Source organism: Adelges cooleyi, unplaced genomic scaffold (assembly GCF_023614345.1).
Source record: "Adelges cooleyi isolate 19-005CV unplaced genomic scaffold, UGA_ACOO_1.1 ACOO_flye_CR_arks_rails_tigmint_CR_PRNA_376, whole genome shotgun sequence".
NCBI classification, from domain to species: domain Eukaryota; kingdom Metazoa; phylum Arthropoda; class Insecta; order Hemiptera; family Adelgidae; genus Adelges; species Adelges cooleyi.
In genome coordinates, this window is record NW_026096053.1 from 5,072,548 (window position 1) to 5,097,964 (window position 25,417).

At 36.6% G+C, this 25,417-nt stretch overlaps 1 protein-coding gene across 1 annotated transcript; it reads left to right on the forward strand.

The window, feature by feature from the left end:
- The first annotated feature begins 286 nt into the window (after window positions 1-286).
- On the forward strand, window positions 287-25,090 carry LOC126841075 (broad-complex core protein-like). The gene is made up of 7 exons (XM_050577325.1): window positions 287-662; window positions 14,284-14,501; window positions 14,592-14,780; window positions 14,941-15,099; window positions 18,933-19,521; window positions 20,408-20,467; window positions 23,883-25,090. The coding sequence occupies exons 1-7, from the start codon at window positions 617-619 to the stop codon at window positions 24,242-24,244; spliced, it is 1,623 nt and encodes a 540-aa protein (XP_050433282.1). The 5' UTR covers window positions 287-616; the 3' UTR covers window positions 24,245-25,090.
- The last annotated feature ends 327 nt before the right edge of the window (window positions 25,091-25,417 follow it).

Here is a 25,417-nt window from a genome sequence, read left to right on the forward strand (position 1 = left end):
AACGATGGAAATAATAATAATAATAAAAAAAATTTCGTCCGAGACGGAGCGCGCGCGGGGGACTCGCCCGGGGAGAACAAAATGTGAATTTTGTCAGTGTGTCTGTGTAAGTATACGATATTAGTGTATACATAGGTATACGTGGAGAGACTGTAGTAGTTGTATATATGTATACATTTTTATTATACGGTCGGGCGGGGTGTGTGTGTGTGTGTGTGTGTGTGTGCGCGCAATCTGCTAGCCGAGAGGAACTGGTTCAAGATTTCGTTGCACCGGCGCACGAAAAAAAAACCACACCGGCCGTACATGACAGTTAGCGTTTTGATGCAACGCAAGTACAACCAGTTCGCCGATATTGGTCGTTTGCGCCGCCGTTGCCTTTGCCCGTCAGCGAGTGTGTCTGTGTGCGCGCCGTACGGTTTTCGGCCGGTCACCCACAAACCGTGTGCGAACGTCTTGGACCGGTCGCGTGCCAGTGCAATATATTCATGCGAGGTGGTGATTTTTTATTTGTTTTTCCATACATCTTCTGTCTTCTTCGCCGCTTTGTATTTTCTTCGCCGTTTCCGCGATCGTCTTCACCAACAACCCTCTTAGCGGTTCAGTTCGGTTCGGCATGACCTGTCGGCTTCCCGCCCGGCCTCCACCGCCACATTATTACGGTAAGTCCGAAGCAACACATCCCCTCGCCCTGCGCCCGACGAAAAAAAATTCACCGATCAGGTTAGGTTCTGAATCTCGTTTGCCAAAATTGGGGGTTTTTTTTTTACACCCCGGTAACCTAACCTTACCCGACTTCCTTAACGACACATAAAATAAAAGACCCGCTGTAAAAATATTGTAAAAAAAATTATATTTTTTTGAAATTATCGAATAAATCATTGCGATTTTTCGCTGTAAAATAACGATGTACGGGGAATTTTACACATGATATATTTTTTAAATATTTCATTGTTTAAAGTCATAATAATATTTTACAATATTGTTTTAATAATCCAATTTGATAACTCCAATTTTACCACAACTGTTTCAATTATTTATCAAATAAATATCATAATTATTAAAATATTAAAAATGATTCGTGTATTAATATCGGAATCGTTCGTTTTTTATTAGTTTTAGATTTCCGGTAAAAAAATTGGAAAAATTCTTAAGAAACGTTACAATTTTTCAACGAGTTATTTTCGAAGTATAGTAATGTCGTGTGGTAGTCACACAATTTTATTCATTCGAATGATTATTTTTGTAAATAATCGGACCAGAATTATTTTTACCAGCTCGCAAACGGGTGGCTTACTCGCCGCCGCCATAATCCGTCCCGCCTTTGTATTCATAATATTATCCGAATAATAATTATTGCAATGATTTCCAACGGCATTTTTTTAGCTTCAATGTTTTATTATTTAAAAAAAAAAAATGTATAATTGTCTACTTACACGACGGTTTGCAAACGCCGCGCGCGGTTCTATAATATTATCTTTTACCGAGAAACCCGTTATCTGCGGACGGTAGGTAAATGAGAAAAAAAATTTGATGAAATTGTTAAAACGTAACAATAAAAAACGACGAAAAATAAAAAAAACTTAACACATATTATTCAACACACGCGTAATGAAATCGCGTATAGGTAATTGTAGAATGTAAATGTCGTAAGCTATGATAGAAAAAAAAAAAAATTATAAAAATGTACATTTTTTTGTCGTTATGTTTATTTTTATTAACGTTTTAAACAAAAGGCACTTGACATTTTTTTGGCTCGTCTGCGTTTATTCTCGATCAGGCCTCCAGCTAATATAACAATACTAATGTTTAAGTAGTAGTTTTTTTTTAAAAAATTTTTTTTATTGTGTCTGGCGCGATAGACTTTTCCAGACTTGACTATCCGCCGTAGACACAAACACAAACGTTCGTTCTAAACGCTACCAATAAGCAGGATTATTATTCGCATTTCATCGTTCCACAATAACCACTATACAGGTAAGCACAATCGTGTGTGTACAATATTACGTATAATAATCGGTAAACTATTTAAACAGAAATTCAGTTTAATTATTTTTATTAATAATATAATATCAGATTGTGGAAAATAGCGTAGGTCGTGTAGGTGCAATCGTTGCTGTGCCCGAGCTCTATGTTTAGACCAATTAAGAATGATTATAAAGTATATAATAATAGTATTGAAATCAATTATCAACTATTACCTATCATTAATATACCGAAAACGGTTGGTTTTACTAGCGTTATCTGAATTTTATTTCGGGTTTCTGTATAATTGCGCCGCGGTCGGCCGACAATTAGATACCACAATATAATATGAGTCTCATTATTTTTATAAATAATCATTCAATCTGATTTTTTGTACTTTTTGTTTTTATTATATTTGGCAAAACCGTCGTCTTAATTGAAACTGAATAGAGCGAGTAACATTTAACAATGAATTCTCGAGTTCAAATTTGACCTTTTTTAGTCGCCGTATTACACCTTATATTAGACGTGAGAACATTTCCAAAAAAATAAACATTAATATCATTATTAAGTGTGCTGTGTGCAATAACTTATGTACTATGCGCGTTTCGCTCACTAATTAGAAGAAACGCCATTTTGTTTTTCGTTTATCCGTTCACCGCCAGCAAAATCCGTTTAGCAGCACTCGAAGCCGTTGCCACATGCACCGCTGGTGTTTAGCCTGTAATATTGCACATGTGTTTTGCTCAGGCATTCCAAAAACCCTTTCTTAAGTCGTCGTCGCCGTCTTGTGTAATGTAAAATTATTAACAGAATCACGGTCAACGGTACAGGAGACGGAGACAATATTGCTGTACACCGAACGACCAGATGATACCGTCATAAAATAAAAATATAATCCCAAGCCGATGATAGATGAACGTTATAGGAACACAAGAAGTAATCGCTCATTCCTACAAAAAATTTGTAGTTTTTCGAAATTTAGGATTTTAATGTTTTTAAAATATTTCCAACTCTTCTTCTTCTCCGCTTTTGTCTTCGTCTTGACTATTCGGGGTCGGTCACATTTCCAACTAGGTACAAGATAATAACTTATTAGTATATTATAATTTCAACAAATTTATTAAACATTTTTAATTTTGAAATTTTTTTATTTATATTACGTCCGTGATGTTTTTAATAAATAATGTCATTAATTCTGTACTGCGATTTAAAGTATTTGACTTTGTAAATGTCTTGGCCAAGTTTAGGTGAAAATACAAGTGTAATATCGCTGTGTTCGCTGTGTTGGAATGTTACTTATATTTTGCAAGCGCATTTCAAATATTTAACAAATAGTATTTAAACAACGCCATGTTAAATATCATCTCATATTTAAATTGCAATGTCTTCGAGAATTCCTTTTAAAATAAGTTTTTGTTCGTGTCGGGAACACAATATTCTTATTATTGTTATTGCTTATGTACAAGAACCTGTAGACTTAAGCCAGGCCCGCTAGTTTAGCGGGTGAATATTATAACCTTTCTGAGAACTTTGTATAGGTACTTATGCTTTTGAAACAAAGAGATAGATTTATTTCGGAAGACGTTCTGCGTCTAGATAAAAGGTAAGGGGGTGGCTAAGGAGTGGGGAGAGGGGATTATAACACGACGGGGATGCTGTGACTTGTTTTTTTTTGGGTGACACGCCACAAGGACCATAACAATCCAGGGTGTCGTTTGGCCAAATAAATTATTCAAATCCGTCCGGGCTTTGGTGGCGACTGTTACACTTCTTAAGGTGGTGGCGAATAGGGCGTGGAGGGGAGGAAGGAAGGCGGATTGCTGTCAATCGACGAGACGATACGATGGCAACCGCGGTAGTGGTAGTTACACCATTAACAACAACAACAACAACAACTGCGGCGGACGACTTGTTGCCTTGTATATAATAATAATAATAATAATAATAATTAACACGGTGTACCGCGATTACCGCCGGCAAAGTCGATTAAACGCCGGCGGCGGCACGCCAACTCCATGTCGTTATGGACCCTGCAAACTGGACCATATACAACCCGGGTATTAGGTTAAATGCTCGCAGAGAGTCATGGTGTATTATTTGTATATTGTGTACACAATAAATAAATAAATCATATGTTATAATTATATTATTTAATAATAAATAATAAATTGTGTACATAATAAATTCTCAAACAAAAATACAACATCAATTTGGCGCTACTAAAGCTATTTTTTTTCGAAAACGTTTAAGATACGCCCACATATTTTAAGTTAAGTGGCGTGAATTTCAGAAAAGATGAATCCCAAAACGTCCGTGGCTTAGGCGTGGTACATTGACGTTTTTCAAAATCCCACACTCTGTAATACGATTTGCAAATATTATAAAACGAATCGTTAATCAACCATCGATGTCGCGGCGTGCAATTAATTTAATTACTATTTATATACATATATATATATGTATATATGTAAATTGCATCATAACATCTGCGCTGTGTAGAACAGCGGGTAAAGCAATTAGTCCATCTGTATAGAAAATAATAACAAAGTCAATTACTCTGCCAGTATCATTGGAAGTAGGTTACAACAAGCGAATCGTCATATAATATTCGCACTTATTATCAAGAACATATTATAAACATATTTGATTTCGGTGATTGTGGTGCGGGTGACTGTCAGATGATAACCAGACACCATGGTGAAAACGACAGCGGTACGGTGGACTAAACGTTATAACCGGTAGACGGTACAACAGAATAATTAATTAATTGACGGTAAACAAAAAATACAGCACGGTGCAGCTGCAGTTGGATGCAGCGCGATGCGGTCGGTACAAGAACTGGAAGAATGGTCGGTGGTGGCGATCACAGGCGGTAGTGTGGGGGGACGGCGGCAGTCGAGATAACATAGGTATTTTTTACATTTAAAATGTACCGTGTGATTTTACATATTTTTATATTAGGTCCAAGCCGCAAGAGGAAGTTTATGTTGAGCTAAGAGTAGAAATCAGTTATATATATGTTAAAAGAAATATAAAGAGGCAAAAATTTAAAAAAAAAATTTGAAATCAGTCTGATTGGAAATTTTGCTTTTTCCGTTCCCCTCGAATAAGATAATCGATTTTTTTTTAAACTTTAAGTAAACAGTTTTAATTGAATGTTGTCAAATGTAGAGTAAAACATCAAAATATAATGTTTTTGTGTTCTCACTGTATTATTGTTTGAATTTCAACTACAATTGTTGTTACAATTATTGATTACCACCCATTTTGTAATCAAATTATATTTACCTATATTATAATCATTTTTGCCATATTAATTTTTTTAATTTGCCGTTTGGGGCTTCTATTCATATATTGTTATGTTGTGATTACACCGTCTATCGCCTACCTTTGTGGTTGTAATGGTTTTGCGCATTTAATTGCCAAGTACTTGGCGCATTCGAATCGAACGTCTAGGCGGAGTCGAGTGTGAGCCTTTGTACACTATATTTGACGTATTGGAGATGTCGATAATCTACCAAGGCAACAGAGCAGCGCCGTTCAGATAAACCGAGTGCATTGTGCAGCTGCAGTCGTTCGTTATTGCACCAGTGTACTGATATCCAGCTCTTGTACACTAACAACTAATTATTTTTACACTTTTGCCCTATATATATTATTATAAGTCATAATAACGCATTTAAACCTTCGACCGTGGGTACATATTTTATTGCAATCGCAATCTGTTTTGAGAATCCGTCGATTATCGGCCCATTTGCTAAAACCATACATGATATATAATAAGTATAAAAACGAGTAGGCTAGAATCCAAACTACTCACATGATGCAAAAATCACATTTTTCAGAAAACGCAAAAAAACTGATTTATGTAAATTCATATCTGTTTTGATTATTATACTAACAGCGATTTTCAAGGCTTGATCTAGACCGGTTTCGATTGGGTTGTGAAACAAACTGATAACACACATTCGGATCATGTGAGTCGAGTCGATTCTAGCCTACTCAAATATATTTATTTCTTATATTATGATGATGTGTACATACATATTATGCGACGGATAGGGTATAATATTATTCAATGTAACAGACATAATAATTACAATATTTTGTTGTATGGCGTGTAGGAACTTTATTGTTTTCCGCGCACGCTGTCGTCTTCAGCTATACGGTCTACTATTGTTGTACAGTCGCAATTGTTTGTTCTATTTAAAAATGCGTGACACTAGTGTCTAGACGTCTAGCAATATAATTGTATATAGATATATATACGAGTATAATATTGTACATACACGTTACGGATACGAGTAATGATGACTAGAATGAAAGCCGTGTAATTATTGTAAAATCATCACCGAATTTTTAATATTTACCTGCATTTTAAACGCACACTGTCGAATTGACGGTTTATTTCTCTCTCTCTACACCCGCCGTCGGTATAATAATTTAATACAATAATAATATTTATAATAACGATAACAATTATTAGTAATGTTGTTGTAATGTGTAAATACGGTCGCGTTTGATGGTGTTTTTTTAATGTAAAAAAAAAAAAAATACTATTAAAAAAAATCATAGTATTCAAAATCATGTCGCGCTCTGCACTTATAATATATCTTACATATTATATTTCACAATATTACACATGTTTTAATATTGCCAATGTTTTCACAACATATACTTTGGAGCGAAATAAACATTTTTACAACATAAATATCATAATATGAGTTATTAACGACATTGCTAACTGATGTTCAAACTGAAGTAAATAACTAGGAATAGCCAACTATGTAAAAGATAGCGATTTCAAATTAGTTTGTAATATAAATTAAACATATAAAAATTAATCGAAAATTAATTATTGATATCGTTTTTCTAGACAGTTATTACTTCAAACATATATTCAAAATGTTGTCAGAAAGTTTGTTATATTTTTAAATCGGTGTTTGACGCGAGATTAAATGTTTAAAAAAACAACATGATAATATTATGTCGTTTGAATATTATTAAAATAGTAAAGAATTTACAAACGGTTATCATAATAAATTATACTTTTTAAAATGTAATATTATGTGAAACGACAAACCGGAACACATGTTTCGCCCCTCTCATAAATATATGTAAAAAAGAAAAAAAGCGACAACCGTGTAAACGGGGGTGTAAATGGGATAACAGTTTCCCTTTTTCGTGCACCGGACGGACACCTTAAAGAAGTCCCGGGGGTTGGGGTGTTTGCCCTCGTAAAACAAACACCAATCTTGACCTGTACCTACACGGATTTCGGTCGGAAACGCATGGAAAACCCCAATATAACGTATGTTATTATTATATACAAAAATTGTATCAGTTGATATATTATTATAGTATAATATATTGTTTATTTTATTTTGTTTTCGCTTTCTTTGTGACTATACTTGTCGGAAGCGTTGTGGGCGTCTTTGGCGTCTGGCCGATGATTGGCGGTAAAAAAACATAATATTAACCATCTAAGTACATATAAAGTTGAATTTTTTTTACACTTATTAATCGGTAAGTACAAAGTAGATAGATAGTAAGACGATTCAAATATATTATATACGGTATAAAACCATATTTGTCTAGATAAATTATAACAGATAATTTTTTTTTGTTTAAATAAAAAACACATTTTTAATTTATTTGTTGTTTTACATTATATATTATATGGTTCTTGATTATAGATTAACGAGTTCAACAATATAAAGAAACTAAAAATAACCCTAGACAATATCAAGATAAACTTATGTATTATAAAAATGTTTATGTACATATTAATTTTTTCATCTGGAGAACATTGCGATTTAATTAATATTATCACGAAAAAGAAAACGTTGCTGTCCAGGAACAAACATCAATATTATTTATTAAACTAAAAAATGTTGTTATTAACTTACTCCCTCAATCGAAGCTGATAGCAGCAGATATTCAAACGATAAAACAAATAAAAGAAATCCCAAACATTTTCGATCCTTAGCTAAACTCTTAAAGTATTAGATGTTATTTAATCATACATATGGCGTTAAGTATATGTTTTTTCCTTTTTTTTTTTTTATTATCTTAAATCAAGCACTTAACGATAAGAGAATAAAACATTCTACATCAACGAAATAGTAAAATATTTATCAACAATAATAATCAGTAGCTGTAACGATACAGTCAATGTCCAAAGGGTCACCCCCTACAATTTGTGTGTCCCGTAAGGTTCTAAATACAGGGTGGTGCTCTATTTTTGTGATTACGGTGGTTCGACGTCTCTTGAAAAATTGTACACAGCCCTCTTGATAATAATATATAGCTCGGTGTCCAACTTATCAGAAGAAATCTGATCGATGGTCAGTTACAACAATGACCCGTCTCAAATACATATTGCTAAAAACAATATTGTTTAGGGATAACAAATGCCAGTACCTATATTAAATATTATAACAAATATAAATCAATATAAATATTTTATTTCCAACGAAAAGAAAAATAGATACAGTAAATAATAATTCATTTTTAATTATATAATAATATTCACTTTTATCTTCCTATCAGAGTTAACAAACAAGAGACTCGTATAATAGTATTATATCTTATACTAACTCGGTAAATGAAAATTTTGCCAATATACGTTTTATGTCTATTATATTCTTATAACCTTTGGCGATTTCAGGGGGGGGGCTTGGGATTTTGAAAACCTTATAACTTAAAATTAGTGCTACATTTATTTTTATTTCACACTAAATTATACACTTTTATCTCTCACTAAAAGAGAATTGTAGATATTTTGAAAAGCACTAATTTTAAGTTTATATATGTTTAGTATCCCAAGCTCGTCCTGATCTCCACCAATGATTATAAGTTATAACCCTTTAAAACGAATTTACTTACATTAAATGTGACCGCCCACAGGGAAAGGTACCTTATCTTTCTAGAGGAAATTGTTCTGGATAGCCCAAACTATCTGACTTATTAGGAATTCCAACTTCCAACTTCATAACTTTTGAATGGATCGACATCCGATTATGATCGAGATACCATTGTAGTCAGTAGTTAATCGTCTATAACAAAATACCTATAAAACCCCGATTTTGAAAAACGGATGATAAGATACCTTTTTCCTATGGACGGTCACAAATAGGGTCGTTTTTTCGGATGTTGGCTAGCTTTTGAAAAAATAATGTGTGATTCATAGGTCTTTTTAAAGTAGGTACTATTTGTGTATAATACACAGAGACACTAAACAACTGTGTTTAAAACAGCCGTCCGACCACAACTATTCATTAGAACTAATGGTAGGTATACGTAACCTCCGTGTATTAACACCGTCCGGAGCGGTAGTTTTTTTTTGTGTACATAAAAAACGCTGTTTTTTAGCCGATATTTATTTTATTTATTAATGTATGAAAAACCAATGCTATAGCTGTAAGTACTAGACATGTATACTATTATACATTGTATAAACAGCCATCATACGACGTGTTCTTGTGCGATTTTTGTTGAGCTTTTTTATATTGTAGTAATATTATACATGTTATTGGTTATAAGTTAGAATACTACCGAGTAATAGGGATTTGACTTTTGTTCGAGCCGCGTTTTCTCTAATTATCGATTTATTCACACCCTCTTCTAAAAACCCCTTGCGATTTCCATAACGCGCACCCGAATACTCCTTTATAGAGTTGCTCGGCCGATTTTTAATTTTTTATATTATTCATCTGACAAACTAACCGGCAGCGTGGCCCGTTCTAGGAGATCAGATTTTTAGCTGTTGTGAACCCGCAAACGATTCCGGCGAGAGGAAAGAGGTGATCAAATATATTGTATTGTTTTTCAATGCATAAGCTTTTAGTCTAAAATATGAAACGGCTAATTCGCCAATTAAATCTAGAACGTTTAGTTTAGTGTTTCTTTATTTTAAAAATGTCTTTACTTAATAACAATAATTGTCACAATATTATAAAATAATATAACATACTATTATGTTTTGCAACGATATCAGACTAATTTAGACTAATAATTACATTCATTTAAATTTAGATTAATAAGCGAACCGCTCACATTAGCACTTGGCGTTCGGTATTATCGATAATTAAGAAAATTAATTAAATAATAGTAATTTCCGACCAATTTCTTCGTGATAACTGATAAGTACACAAGACATTTTTGGTCACAATAATTACATTTCGCGGAAACGATATTATTACACCTATTTCTTTACCATCACTTCGCACGTCAATAATAAGATATTTATTTGCTTAAATAAATATGTATATATAATATATTGTTTATTTGCTTATATGTAAAATGTTATTAATCGAAGCACGTGTAAATATTTTATTACAGATAAATTATAATTGACATGTTTAATAAACAATCTATAATAATAATAATCGTTAACATTAAGAAGAATAAATAATAATAAGTAGAATGATGATATCTCATGCGAGCGCGTGCAGACACTGTTTCCCATACCCATATTATACTACAATAATAATAATAATACATTATGGTGTAACATCTTGTAATCCATTGATAATAATTCCATGTGTGTTTGCCATAACTATCAATTTATATTATTTTAAGTCAATAATGAGTCAGTTACAAGTATAATCTTAAATTAAAAAATAACCATTTTATTTTTTTAATTACATATTTGTCCTAGTTATTTTTTATTTATTTTATTACTAAGTACTAGTATACAGTTTAGGGTACTTAATATACTATATTGTTTTTTGTCCAGATAGTATGAGACATATTCTGTACGGCCGTTGATTTATTAGTTATTTTATTGACGAAATTTAAATCCATTTTCTTTTTTTGTTCTATTATTTGATGAAATTCGATAATCGGTACCGAACAAATGCACTTTAATTTCGTTTAAGTTTTATACGGGTGGGTTTTCAGAGCCATACACGTTCGTTGATTACACATTCTTTACATATCTTTTTACAACCATTATATGAAAGAAAGTCATCGAATCTTTTCGAAAAGCCGATAGTCTCATTTTCTGTATGAAATATTGTCACGATGACGAGTTGTCGCGATAAATGTTAGGCGGTGCACGTTATTTTTGACAAAAGGTTCCTCGAGTTAAGTACCTACAGTGTTGTGGGCATGGACAACCGGCAAAACCTTGTGCTTTACGGTCTCTCGCGAACGAACACGGTTTTTTGAAAACGGGAGTTTCGTTTTTTCAACGGTAAAAAAAAAAACCCAATTTATTCCGAGTGTATTGACCTGGCCGGGGCTGTCAGGAAGTACTGCTACTGTTGTTGTTAATAACAATTTGTTATTATTAGCAGCCGCGAGAACACCCCCTCGACCGCCGCCGCCGCCACCTCTTTAATAGCCGTTTGGCAAAGAAAAAAATATTTCCCTGTTCGACGTGTTTCGCACCTTTGCGTTGAACTCTCCAAGACGCGTGTGTTAAAGAAGACGCTACCGGCAAAGGCCGTATAAAAAGTATTCGAGCGTGGATCTCGTGTGTGTGCACGCACACGTGAGCATTATCATAATATATCTGGCCGGGCGATAAATCATAAAGTGGCAGAGGCGGAGGTATATAGTTGCGGTGGTTAGCAATCGAGGATTTACCGAAAAACCGGAATAATGTTTTAAGCGAAGAACGAAGAGGAGAAAAACGGCTGTATATATATTATATAAAACGCTTCCTACTCTTGCTCGCGCGGTCCCGTCACCTGGCCCGGAAAACCGGCGGCGTTTGGCCTACGCCACCACCCCCGGGCTTTGGCGGTGGTTTTTCTAGAGAAAATCAGGGTAGGTTTACATTTTTTACAACTCCCCCACCTCCTTCCACTTGCCTCCTACTCCGCCACCGCCGCACCTGCTCCTCCGCCACTGATCACACGGCCGCCCTCAGCCTCAGCGACCCGTTCGGTATTGATTCGGCGCTCATAAATTACATTTGCCTAGTAAAATGAGAGAACGACACCGCGGCCACCGCTCTGTCATTGGTCGTAGGAGGAAGAGGAGGAAACGTCGGAGGAGGGTAGCTCGGGGGCGGTGGCGGGGTGCCGGTGGTAGGCCTGGCGGATGGGTGAACGGTCGCTACTCCGCCGCGGAGTGTACATATATATGTATATATTTATTATACTTAGATGTATATATAGGGGACGAAAAACGCCGAAGTGCTCGATACCCCGTGGGTAAGGTATGCTTCGTCGTGTATAGTGGGAAAGACAGAGAGGAGACGAGAGCGAGAGTGGCAGTGGGAGAGATGGGGAGATAGGGAGAGCGTGAGAGTGAGGAAGAGCGTGAGTATCAAAGCGGGCGATGGGTGAGAAGGGTCGGAGGGATTCCCGGGATCCTGTGCGAGTGGGGACCAAAACGGAATGAAAGTTGAATAACAATGTTCACTATTTATAGTAGTGTGTTAAAACGAATTAAATTTTTTAGCGGCACATGCGCGGCGGCCTAAGCGGGTCGGCACGGGGGGCGGCCGCTTTCCGAGGGCGCGCGGACGAATTTAATGATTTTTTTTCTCTTTTGCTTTTATCCCCTCCCCTCTATCGCGCGCGCCCTTATCAAGGGGTTGCCGCCTACCCCTCCGGCTCGTCGGCCCGGGGCCGGGCGGTGCGAATTCCGGTTACAAACGCCGCGCGCGGGAGTCCCGCGGGTGGGCGGACCGGGCCGGGTAGGCCGGGGCGGTAGGGGAGGGGGACCCACTCTCTCTCATTAAACTGTACGAATATGCAATTTTACTTTCTCGGTTTTTACCCCCTAGTAGTTTATTGCTAGTCATGTTTTTGAGTTGTCTATAGTTCCGCCGCGCGGGCTCTCGTCAACCGCATCATCTCCGTCGCAACCGCCGCGGGCACGCACCGCACATACACGCATTGGCACGGCCGTCGTCGTCACCATACACTGTCCGCGCGACGATCACGCGCTTAATTAACAACACCGTTCGTAATTAATTAATTAGTAATAATTAAAAATTAGTCGTTTAGTAGTAGTTTTAAAAATTTTGTTTTTCGTCCGAGAATTTTTTTTTTTTTTAACACATAATATACAAATAATAAATTCGTAGTCTGTCTTGTTGTTATTTTTGACTTAGATAAAAAAAATATATACATTTTTTTTTTCGTCTCTTCTTCGCGCGCACATGTGGTTTTTTGACATGCCTGCGGCGGCCGTGCAGAGTCGGTGGTCGCCGACGGTGATCGAGTGGTGTTCAGCTCGCGTCGCCGGACTTTAAAGGAAAATCACAAACAAAAATCAAAACATAAAACTTAAAAAAAAAAAAAATAAGGTAAGCCGTCGAGTCTCGTGTTGTTGTTATTGTTGATGTTTATGTTATTGTTATTACCGCGGCCGCCGCCGCCGCCGCCGGTGTACCGCTCGACGGCGGACGGTCGGTACTCGGCGGTAGTAACGGCTATAGAACGCGAAGACGTCGAGCGGTGTGTACGTGTGGTCGAGCACCGGCCGGTGAATGAATGGGCGCCCCGTCCCCTCACCGCCCGCGCCGACACACACGACGGCCGTCGTGTAGTTTCCGATCCGCCGCCGCCGTCCCACCTGTTCGCCTCGGCCGCGGTCTCTTGCGTGTGTGCATGTGTTTCGTACGACGGACATGATGAGCGCGCGAAGAGGGTGACCCCGAGCCAAGAGATAGCGGCGGAGGCGACGGCGGACACCGTCTCGGCGATGACCCGACGCGATTATCTCAGTCGCCCGCCGCCACCGCGTGATATCAACACTTACCCCCGGTAACACCGCCCTCGGCGCTTTTTCTTTTTCTCAACCGTTTTTTTTTTTATTGTAACTATAGAAAAACTAAACATATATAGATTTACGTATGAGTATATATAAAAAATATACCCATGCACCGCGATAAAAACTCGGTAGGAAAAAATGCGGCTCGCAAGGCTTTTTGTTTCCGTAAATTATTATTCACTTCCGGGTTACGGCGGGACGTCGAGACAACCGGCGTGCGCGCCTTTACCGGCACACCGTGGCGGCACCGGCGTTTTCCCGCCGTTTCCGTCCACAGCACATGTTCAACGTGCCACATTTTCTCCGTACGTACTCGCCACCGTATCTCAGCAAAAAAACCAGAATTCGTTTACAGAATTATACTATCCTAATTTATTTAATCGATTAACAAAATAAACAGAAAAAAACCACCCTACTTTTTCCCCCCACCGCATTAACTTCTTTCGTTACCACCAGCGTCGTCAACGATTCGTTCTGGTTTTCGATAGCGTCTTACACAAAAAATATTGTAATAATAATAATAATATATATACATACAAAATTCGTTGTCGCACTAACGGGTTATTTTTTATTTTTAAGGCGGGACAGTGTCAGCCGAGGCCCGTCGCGTAATGGGCGACCTGCAGCATTTTTGCCTGCGCTGGAACAACTACCAGAACAGCATAACCACGGCGTTCGAGAATCTCAGGGACGACGAGGACTTCATTGACGTGACTTTGGCGTGCGACGGCAAGAGCCTGAAAGCGCACAGAGTCGTCTTGTCCGCTTGCAGCCCATACTTTAGAGAGCTGTTGAAAGTATGTAGTAAAATTTAAAAATAAAACCCCGACCACGTACTGTTATAATACTAGTAGCTCTAATATGATATAATTATCGTCATTGAACAGAGCACACCGTGCAAACACCCGGTAATCGTGTTGCAAGACGTGGTGTTCGATGATCTACAGGCGCTCGTCGAGTTCATCTACCACGGTGAAGTGAACGTGCAGCAGAGGAATCTCAGTTCGTTCCTGAAAACCGCCGAGGTGCTCAGGGTCAGCGGTCTCACCCAACCGTCCGATTCGTCTGCCAATGATGTATGTATTATCACAAGTACTCCCATTTTGTTGACATTCCACCGCTATTAAATATCGATATCACTTTTTCTTCTCCTTCGTCTCCACCATCTCAATGACGTGACTGCGAAAAGAAATTAATTCCATCCGTGTGTGGATTGTTGCTCTTGTTTATAAATAGAATTCAGCGAGACAATCATCCGAGACACCGCCGGCGCCCGAAACCTCGTTCCTGTCTCCAGCCAATCAAGCGCCCGAGGGCAGGCTGTCCCCACAAGTCAGGCAGAGAAAAAGCTTTCCACAACAATCACCGTCGTCCATACCTTCGCCCCGTTCAAAGGTTTGTACTACCCTGGCTAAATCTTATTGTTACCGTGCTGTTTAAGTGGCGCAACCCAAAAAAACTCCATGACGAGGGGTTAAAGGGGAAGGAAATGGGGAGGGGGGGCTAAAAAGCTAATTACAACGTCTAAACCGGATCCCAGAAAATCACTTCAACATGCGCCACTGACAACAGCTGTAAATAGTGTGTTGGTGTTGTCATTAATTTTATATTTATATTATATATCTTAAGTCCTAGTATAATAATATTGTGAAATCAATGGTATTATTTAGTATTATATATAATAATTAATTTTAATGTGTTATAATCGGAGGAGGATTTATAGAATGCATTGAATTTCCCATTTGCGTTGATCACATCAATATTTAACAGATATTGACTGTTATTAATGTAGTAAACGATAAGACTGTAAAAAAAAATTACTTTGTAATTCGTATCAATGTGCTGTCAATTCTGCTCTTGCGCGGTGTGGTTATTATAATTTATTCACCACAAGATGTACTAAGAAATGTATTTACATATTATACTCGTGTATAAACTATTCCAAAAAAAGGGTGCGACTCAATAGTGGTTTTTGAGCCGATCGTTTTGTCACCGGTTTGATCGGTCTAACGAATAAAAACCGCGAATGGCCTGACCGGTTGTGATATTATTATTTTTATTATAAACATATTATCTAGTTATGTATATAGTATATGATAATAATTGCTTATCATATCGATTACTAAGTATAGGCGTGAAGGCCCAATCTGGATTTGAAAATAATCCACGCATAATAATTTAAATGTACCTATATAGAAACATTTTTTTAAAACATCGAACAAATATTATTATTCTCATAAAAATTTTCAAAAAAAACAACGACCAAGCAATACATTACTTTTAATTTTCTACTAGCGGACCTCAAACGGCCACTGACAGTGATGTTGAAATAAATTGTTTTAAAATGTCGAAATCGGTATTTATATTTTGTGACTATTTTTTTCTTTTTAAATGTAGCACGTGATTAAAACGCGTTAAAAGTAGTTTACAATTTATATAATATATACGTGCACGCTTTCCACGCCGCCAAAGAGTGTTTGAATCGACGGTCCTTTTATATTTTTTATCGTTACGGGGTGACTAATGTCGTGTGTGGGTCGCACATTTGCATAAACGAATGATCGCAAGAGACACATGGGGCGAGTATATGTGCAGCAGTGTGAAAGGGTATGGTCCAAAGGGATATTTCACCGCGTGTAAAAGGGGTCGTGTGCCGAGTACAAAAGTCGTCGGCCCATTAGACAAGGAGAGGCACGGGGTGAGGTGGGGGAGATGGGGTGTTCGTTAACCACGAGAGAGGAGATCGAGCATTTTTGGAATGCACTGCTGTAAGACTAATTGCCGACGAGCTACATACATGAGAAACGAGGTGTACTTTTTGAAAAACTTTCACTTACATATACACAGGACACGGTTTCAACTGACAAGCACGGCCGGCCATCTCGCATGCCCGCACAGTATATAGGTACATATTAAATATACCATTGCCTCCCCTTCCGGAGCCTGTCAACCCTGTATACCGTGTCCTTGCGCTGGTACACTATATGTATGTATGTTTCCCTGTTGGGGGCCGGTTTAAGAAAAATAAACAAAACGGAAAAATAATAAAATCCCATTTAAAGGTCGTTGTCGTCGTTGCCGGTTGTATTTATTTTGTATTTTTCTTGGACGTCGCCGTAGCGGTTGTTTTGGTGATCTCGGTTTTCGGAAGGACGCGCTTTTAGTAAACAAAATAAAAATAAATTCAAGAAGCCTTTTAATAATAATAATAACAATTATTATTATTACTAGTAATATATTACTCTTATGTTCGTCGCCAACTCTGCCGTCGAATAAATAAAGGAACATTGTTCTGACCCGCCCCCTTTCTAACCATATAATATTTGTTTCAAGTTTCGCTCGCCGGCCTCAAGCGGATTTGTTAAGTCAAGGTCGAAATTAAGGACTAGTAGGCTCTAAAAAACACTTCATGTCGACCGACGTTTGGTTCTTGACAACTTTTGTCCATAAATTTAATCAATATAGACAAATAATTAATTGCAATATTCGAACAAACCTAGTATTGCGATTTATATCCATAAGAACGCAATCACAAATAATCTTAGACGGTTAAAAACGTAGGCGCGATTTCAATAAAACAATTGTGGGTGCTTAAGCTCTGCGTTTTTCAGGTATTTAAATAAAAATTGAAATTAATGAGTTAGTTGGCTCTGGTAGGAAATTTTACAATTATTAACGTGTCACTTACGCCCACGATATTTACACTGTTCGGATCACGCACATTTACTAAACCATTTGGGTGTGACACCACATGATAATAATAATAATACATATTGTTATGTCGTTACCGAATTTATTAAAACCGATCAGCCCCTATTGTAATTGGCGGTTTTGTCTGTTTTTGGAGCTATCGTCGAATTAACACGACCGACACGCGATGATTGACACGGTATTTGAATTCAAGTGATTCCAGGGCATATTCTCTGGATACAAAGGGAAATAAAAAATAAAAAATCTCGCCGACAACCTACCCCGTCATAATATATGAATATTTTATTCGTCTTACATGCAAATAATCTTACCGCACATGTCCGTTTAAATAAAACCAGCATCAAAATATTACAAATTATTGTGAATAATAAAAACCGAAAATATTAAATTGCCATAGGTGAACGTCTTAGAAACGCGATGTCATCAATAATAACTATAGCCAATAGGTTAGAGATAACGGGTTTTTTCATATTTAACAAACATCTGTCGAGTGTGATATAATTAATAAATTTAAATAACATGTAAATAAACTAACAGGTTTTTGTTTGTTTAAAATTAAAACGTCAAAAGTGTAAGAAAGTCGATAAATTATAATAGGTACAAACATTGTTGGTAAACGGTCAAGTAATCATTCTCCTACGTTATAAACATGAAATAGTTTTTATCAGGCATTTATTAATAGCAATAATATAACCTAACCTAACCAACAAATATACCAATAAGGAGAACTTTTCAAATACTGATTGTTTGCGAAAGGAGTGGGACGACGCTGTCGCTTGACTAAACGAGCATTAATTTTCAAAGTATCGTTATGTTATGTTAAATGAAAATTTATATGCTACCGATTATAAAATTTAAAAAAACTTGGGACAAGAATTTTATATACATGAATTGAAACGACCGTACGCCTAATTGCTATGTCGCTATCTAAGCCGTAGAGTATGTATTTTGTTTTTGAATAAAAGATGATATTATACAAGTCTGTCGCGCCGCTATTTTGTCAATAGAGACAACGAGTGGACGGGAAAAAACCAACCTTACTTAAAAAATCAGTTAAAAAAAAGAAAAAAGAAGTTCTAAAAAGTTGTTCTCGAGGGCGGCGACCGTGGTTTTAAACATAATAGCTTTTTCCCACAAGATCTCTTTTTAGGATAAAGTAAAGCGCCTATTGACCATTTAAATGTACAGGTGTATATCGCGATGAAACCCGATATAGTTTTACATTGGCTCAACTAGAGGTGGAGGCGGTGAGAACCGTTTTTTGAAAGCCCTCGAAGCTCCCACAGAATTTGGGTAAAAATTAAAGACGTTACATGGGAGCTGTACGCCCGATTGGTTGCCGACATATTTGTAGAGCTTGCGTGGGAGTTTATTCAATAGGATTTAAACTTTCCTAGCTTCCCCCCCCCCCGCCCTCCCCATCTCGCCAATGGATTCTTGTCGAGTGTGTTTTATGGGGAATTTTTGGTTTTTGAGCAGCGTGGTTTTTTTAAAATTTTTCTTTTGGTTGTTTGCAGGAAAACTCTCCGATACCCTTAAAGCGCACTAAGACCATGTCGTCGGGATGCGGCATTGATCTGTCTGAGAGGTCTTCCCAACACAGTCCCAGTTCGGCGGGCAGTCGACCCAACTACAACGACGACGACGACCCGGGCGACCGGTCGGACGGCGGCGGCACGGGCACCGGAAGTGTCGGCCACAACAGCAACGGCGATGAGCCTCCGATGGATTACTCGCGGACGTATCAACACCAGCAACAGCAACAGCAGCCGCAGCCGCAATACCAACAGAATCAGCAGCAGCAGACGCCGGCGGCGGCGGCCGCGGCAGTGGCGGCCGCGACGCTGCAGGACGATATGGCGCAGAATCTGATGGTGCCGCGCAGGGTCAAAGCCGAACCGGTCGAGCACAACAGCACGTACGGGGACGGCAGCAACGATTCAGCGGCCGACTTTACGGGCGTCCACCCGGCCATCGGCATGTCCGAGCCCGACGACACGTCCTACCAGATCCATCATTCGTACCTGGACAGCAAGTTCTTCGCGGCCGCCGGCGCCACTTTCAACTTCAGCATGGCCGCCGCGCTGGCCGCCGACTCACTAGCGGGTAAACACGTTTTCTTTCATTTAAAAAATATTATGTACTACTGGAACTAACATGGGCAATGTTAAATTTTGGCACAGCTAAAAATTAGAAACGTTGAAGATCATTCGGCAAAATTGGCCATTTTACAGGATTATTTATGTTTTTTTCATTTTCTCTCTCTCTATTAAAACTTTGTAAGAAAAACAATTTAATGACTTTTTTTATCGACTGTGTGAATCGCGATTATATACCGGTTGTCTAGACGTGGCAAATTCCTTATAGGTTCCACCGCTTTGATATAGTATACTTGTATACCCACTACAATAGATATATATTTTAGATTTTGGCTGTTATGCTAAGTCCAAAATCGACCGTGGCCTACACCGGTCCTATGACGTAGTTCGAAAATAATTATTATTCGAGATTAATTTTCTGGAGGAAACCGGTTCGTTTTTTGGTTGGCCCACCCGGCGAATTTTTCGCATGAAACCACCGACTACTCATGTTAAAATATAAAGTCCATAATATCATAAGTAATAATATTCCAAACGACCGTCGCTGGTTAAAAAAACAAAAATAGAAGCCAAAAACTAGTCGAGGTCAGGGAGTAGAAGGTTTTTAGATTTTTTTGAAAATTTATGAACTCAAAGATTTTTGCATAAATTATCACCATATCATATACTTAATACATCAACCTACAGCACAAATAGTTGTCGTTGGGTATTTTCTGTTTTTTTTTGTGCGAAACACATTTTTGAAATTCTTGATATTATTATATATATGTATGTAAACTTATTGCTAAATTGTATTAACAATATTTATTTTGGAAACCGAAGTTATGTTTGGTTTTTTGTATTTTTAAGTTCATCATTTTTAGTGTAGTCGTTTTCATTATTTTTGTTAACAGGTCTGAACAATCACAACCATACCAATGCGATAGACACTCTCGGAGGTTCCACGTCTCAAGGTAAGAACAGTGTATTAACATAATCTATTCATACAAAACATGATTAATTATTTACCGTTTGAACGCCAAAAGGTACGCATTAAAAAATTCCTCAAACGTATTTGAGTTGCCCAAAATTCTTCTGACCGCCACAAATTGTGTTTACGCAACTGACGCTTAAGGCGTTTTTCTAAAAAAAATTTCTCCTTGCAAATATAACGGTTGCAGTGGAAACCGCAAATTCTTTTGACACTTGAAACACATGTCATTGGTCAAAAAGCCAAATAAATAGGTCCAGACGGTATTTAATCAATAAGTCAATGGCTAAGAGACCAATAATGATAAATGTTCACTTTTTCAAAAACTATTGATCGTTAGTCTGTTGAGTAAACCCGGGTAGTTTCTACGACGGAACTAGTCCAATACCATGCAAGATATGAAAAATAAAATAAAACAATACTAGTAGGTAATCAAAAGTAATAAAAAAGATTAGAAATTTGTCTATGGTTATAATTTTGTAACAAGCTAAATGTGTTTTTTGAAAATATAATTGTGTTTCATTTTTGGTGAGGTTGTCGACTTTCGTATCCTCTTGTTAAGTTACCAATTTTAGTGGCTCCCGTGAGAAATCAGCTATTCTAGTGATATAATACATTATGTATGTTATGGAATCTCGGTAGTATTCTGTTTAACTTTAATGTTTAAAGACGAGCAACCCCGGGTGGGTTACAACCCCGTTTTGTGTTTTTAAACGTTTTTATTTTTGAACAAAAAAAAAACAACAAACTTGTTGACGGTTTTTTTATTTGGCGCTGACTTTACTGATGTTGTTTATGTTTTGTTGTCTCCCTAGCAGCCCGTCAACTAATCCGCGGCACATTTATATAATACACATAATATTTAAGTGTTTAATAGTAAAAATGTCAGACGTGAATGAAAATAACTGGTTTTCGACAGCGCAATAACATTTTGTTGCAATAACAAACGAAAAATCCGTTCAGTCGTCGTGTTTACATTATATATTTTATTATTACTCAAAAGCTAATTTACCCGCACATTTCCGGTATAAGCTTTCACTCACCGATCGTTGTACTGTACTGCAGCATATATAGGCACATGGCGGGTAGCAGCCGCAAAGGAGAGAGAATTGCTCATTGAATATTTTAGTTTTGGCCGACCCAATTTACTACGGCGAGGATCGACGACCTCGAAGTGGAAAATAAAAACATTAAAATTATTATTATTAAAATATTTTGCTCAGAATGAACGATGATGTTTTTTTTATTTTTCAATAAAACTACTCGCAGCCAAAATAAACGTTACGCTCTACATCGAAGGCGGTGTTTACTTTTAGTACTTGCACATAAAAAAAAAATGTTTTGAGAAACACCATCCCTTTTTTGATAAACCATCGATTTGCCTCGGCGAGTCCGTTGAAAAAGTTAACTTGACGTTTAACCATCATTTAAATTGGCAGTTTTAATGTAATATATAGGTATATATATATATATATATATATATATATATATATTTAAACAGTACAACCATTTCTTTGGCGCCGGGGAAAAATGGTTGATAGTGACAAATTTTTCATGAATGACCATTTGAATGTTTTATTTTTCAAAAGAATTCGAATTTATAGGAATGTAATTTTGTATTTCTGCTCTATTATAAACAGTCTCGCACTCTAAACCTTGTTGTCCAGGCACCATCGATTTGTGTATACTCAACGGCCGAGCTATCATAACTATCAACATTCTTACAAAAATGTTTTCTAAAGAATTGCACAATCAAACTAGATTTAATGAATCTAATAGCTAATGGCTCTAATCCGTAAACCGCAAAGGACCAAAACAATTTACTTTTTTTAATTAAAACAGAATATTCAGCTTCAAAGAAAATTTAAACTTAAATACTTAATTTAAAAATAAATATTAATAAAACAAAACTTAAAAACCCTAGATCAACGCTGGTTTTTATTTTGAAGACATTCAATTTCTTTCTGATTATAATTCTTTTACTTGATGGTTCATAATATGAGAGATTGAAAACGTTACCAATCCAAAATGTACACTATTTGTTATATCTACCACACTATTAAAACGATTGGTATTATGACAGTCTGATAGCTTAACTAATTTTGAACATTTTTTAATCACGTACTGCCGTTTGGAACTAAATTTGTATAAAATAATACTTTTCTGGAATGATTGTTCCAAAACGGCGTAACTTAACTTTAAAATCTTATTTATTGACTATTTTTTCAAAAGTCGAGAATCTACTTCAATTGATCGACTATCATACCACCAACTACCTTCAAACATTCTCGATACAATAACATTAAGTAAATGAGTGAGTTTTGAGTGAAACTATAAGTGTAACTTAAAAAATCCTCACTTTCAAGTAATATTTTGTATTGGCATCTGGACGGATGGCCGACTTATTCTGTGGGTAATATGGTTCGACCGAGTAACAATTGTTGTTGTAGTTTTTTTTTATTCAACCGCGGTAACCGTAAAACCTGAAACCGTGGATTTGCAATCACACCGCTCAAGCTTATTAATAATATACTGTGTGTTCGGCACAACCGTTTGGAAGTACTTGCTAAATTATAATAATTTTATCCGTCGCAAAGAGAAAAGGGGCTCCGGTCGACTATGACCTTACTAAAAAAAAAAAAACACCGTCTGTCAATCGGATTTTCGCAGACTAGTATTGAAACATTATTTTTTTTTATTTAACCAGACGTTTCTCTCTATACGAATTCGTTATGTGTATACAAATAATGATTTTTTATTTTATTAGTTGCATCAACGACACGGTTCTATTATTATTTTATATATATATATATATATATATTGTTTTTTAACTGGCGGTCAAAATAATAATAATATTGTCATACCCATCGCCGCCGAGTGACACGTGATTTTCGTCTTTCGGTCCGGACCGTCTTGTATTTGTGTGTGTGTGATATTGAAAGTGTAAAATGTATCTACAAAATGTATCTATAATATGTTTTATAACGTACTATAATATATATATATTTTCATCTTATATACAAGTACTTAGTGTCTACTACTACTATTACTATTACTACTACTACTACTACTGTGATCTGTTTTCAAAATCAGTTCGGTGTTGTTGTTTTTTTTGTTTAATTGTTATCTCAAAACGGTTATAACTTAAATAAATGCACACACGCATAATCATATCAGCTCTATATTTTATAGAATAAATATATATATAATATACCTTTATATAAATATATATATATATATATATATACTTATATTATATTATATAAAATATAATAAACAATATATCTATATATATATACATATATATACTTAACATTATAATATAATATATGTAAAATAAAAAAATAAAAATTGGAGAAAAACAAAAGGAGTGACCGGCTGTTATTATTGTGCTGCAGACTGGTCAGAGGCTGGTGGAGGAGTCGGCGGCGGGGAGACGCTGTCCTGTTTCGTTTGCGGCAAGCGCTTGAGCACCAGGTTGACGTTGAAGCGGCACATCGAACAGCAGCACAACCAGCCTCTGCACTCGGCCGTCTGCAACGTGTGCAACAAAGTGTTCCGCACGCTCAACAGTCTCAACAACCACAAGAGCATTTACCACCGCAAACCCAAGGCGTATAAGGCGACCGTGGCGGCGGCGGCGGCCGCGGCAGCCACGGCGACGTCCACGACAAACCTGCCGCCGCTGGCCGTGTGGTACAATAACAACAACAACAACAACAACAGTAACAACAACAACGACGACGACGACGGCAACTGACGAACGCCGTTGCTCGTGCAGAGGACCGCCTGAGAAGACTGTAAGTGAGACACGCCGTCCTCGCCGCGACCGACAACCCGGACAACAGTATTATTACATTCAATTATTATTATTATTATTATTATTATTACCTATTAGGTATTATTTATTTACGAATACTAAATAAGCGGTTTGTTATAATATGTATCCGCCACGACTGCAAAGTGCAATAATGATATTAATAATATTATTAAAAAACAAAATGTATTTTTTAAAGTAAATCGAATTGGTAGCGTTTTGTTTTGTTTTGCGAACGGTAATATCGCATTTTCTTAATTTTATATGTTCTAATGTAATATTCGGTAGATATTATAGCGTCCGTCATTTTGTATATTGATGGCGTGTTGAGCATAAAATATTAATTTTTAAGAATAATTTTATATTACTAAAAAAAATCGTGTACACGACGTTATGATCGATGATAATAATAATAATAATAGTATTATTATACTCGTAGACTGCGGCCTTTGTGCCTTTACAATATTTATGTATATATTAATATGTTACATTATAGTGTTTATACAAAATTATATTATGTAGTCTGTACCAACCGTGTTTGAATGCGTAACGATCGGTGGTTAGAACATAATATTATAATCTCGTCTAGTGAAAGAATAACAAGTTTTTCGCTCGGTTTTGTTACATTTTTTTTTTATATATATATTCGTCCGACCAAAATAAGACCTTCTATAATATATTATAATAAATGGTATAAAGCTCGTAGTGCTAATCGAACGTATGTAAATGTTTAGCATTATTTTTTGTACTAAAAATCTAATAAAAAAAAACCGATCTATATGAAGAAAATATTTGAATATTTTTTTTAATCCTTTATTTTTTTTTTTGTAATTTCCCGAATCGTTTTCGTTTTGTTGTGTATCATTGTGATGTTTACATGTTGTTAACGGCGGAAGAACCAGCGACCTTTTTATATCCTCGACTACACTGCACACTGTCAACGGTAGTATTTGTGAATAACGGATCAGACGGTGTTGTATTTGTTGAGAAACGCTTTACACAGTTCCCTTATACGTTCACCAAATCTTGAGCAATTAAACGCCCCTCGCTCACTATTGCACTAAAAATGAATATGGGTTTTTGAATTTACAAAAATGCACACACACACACTTGTAC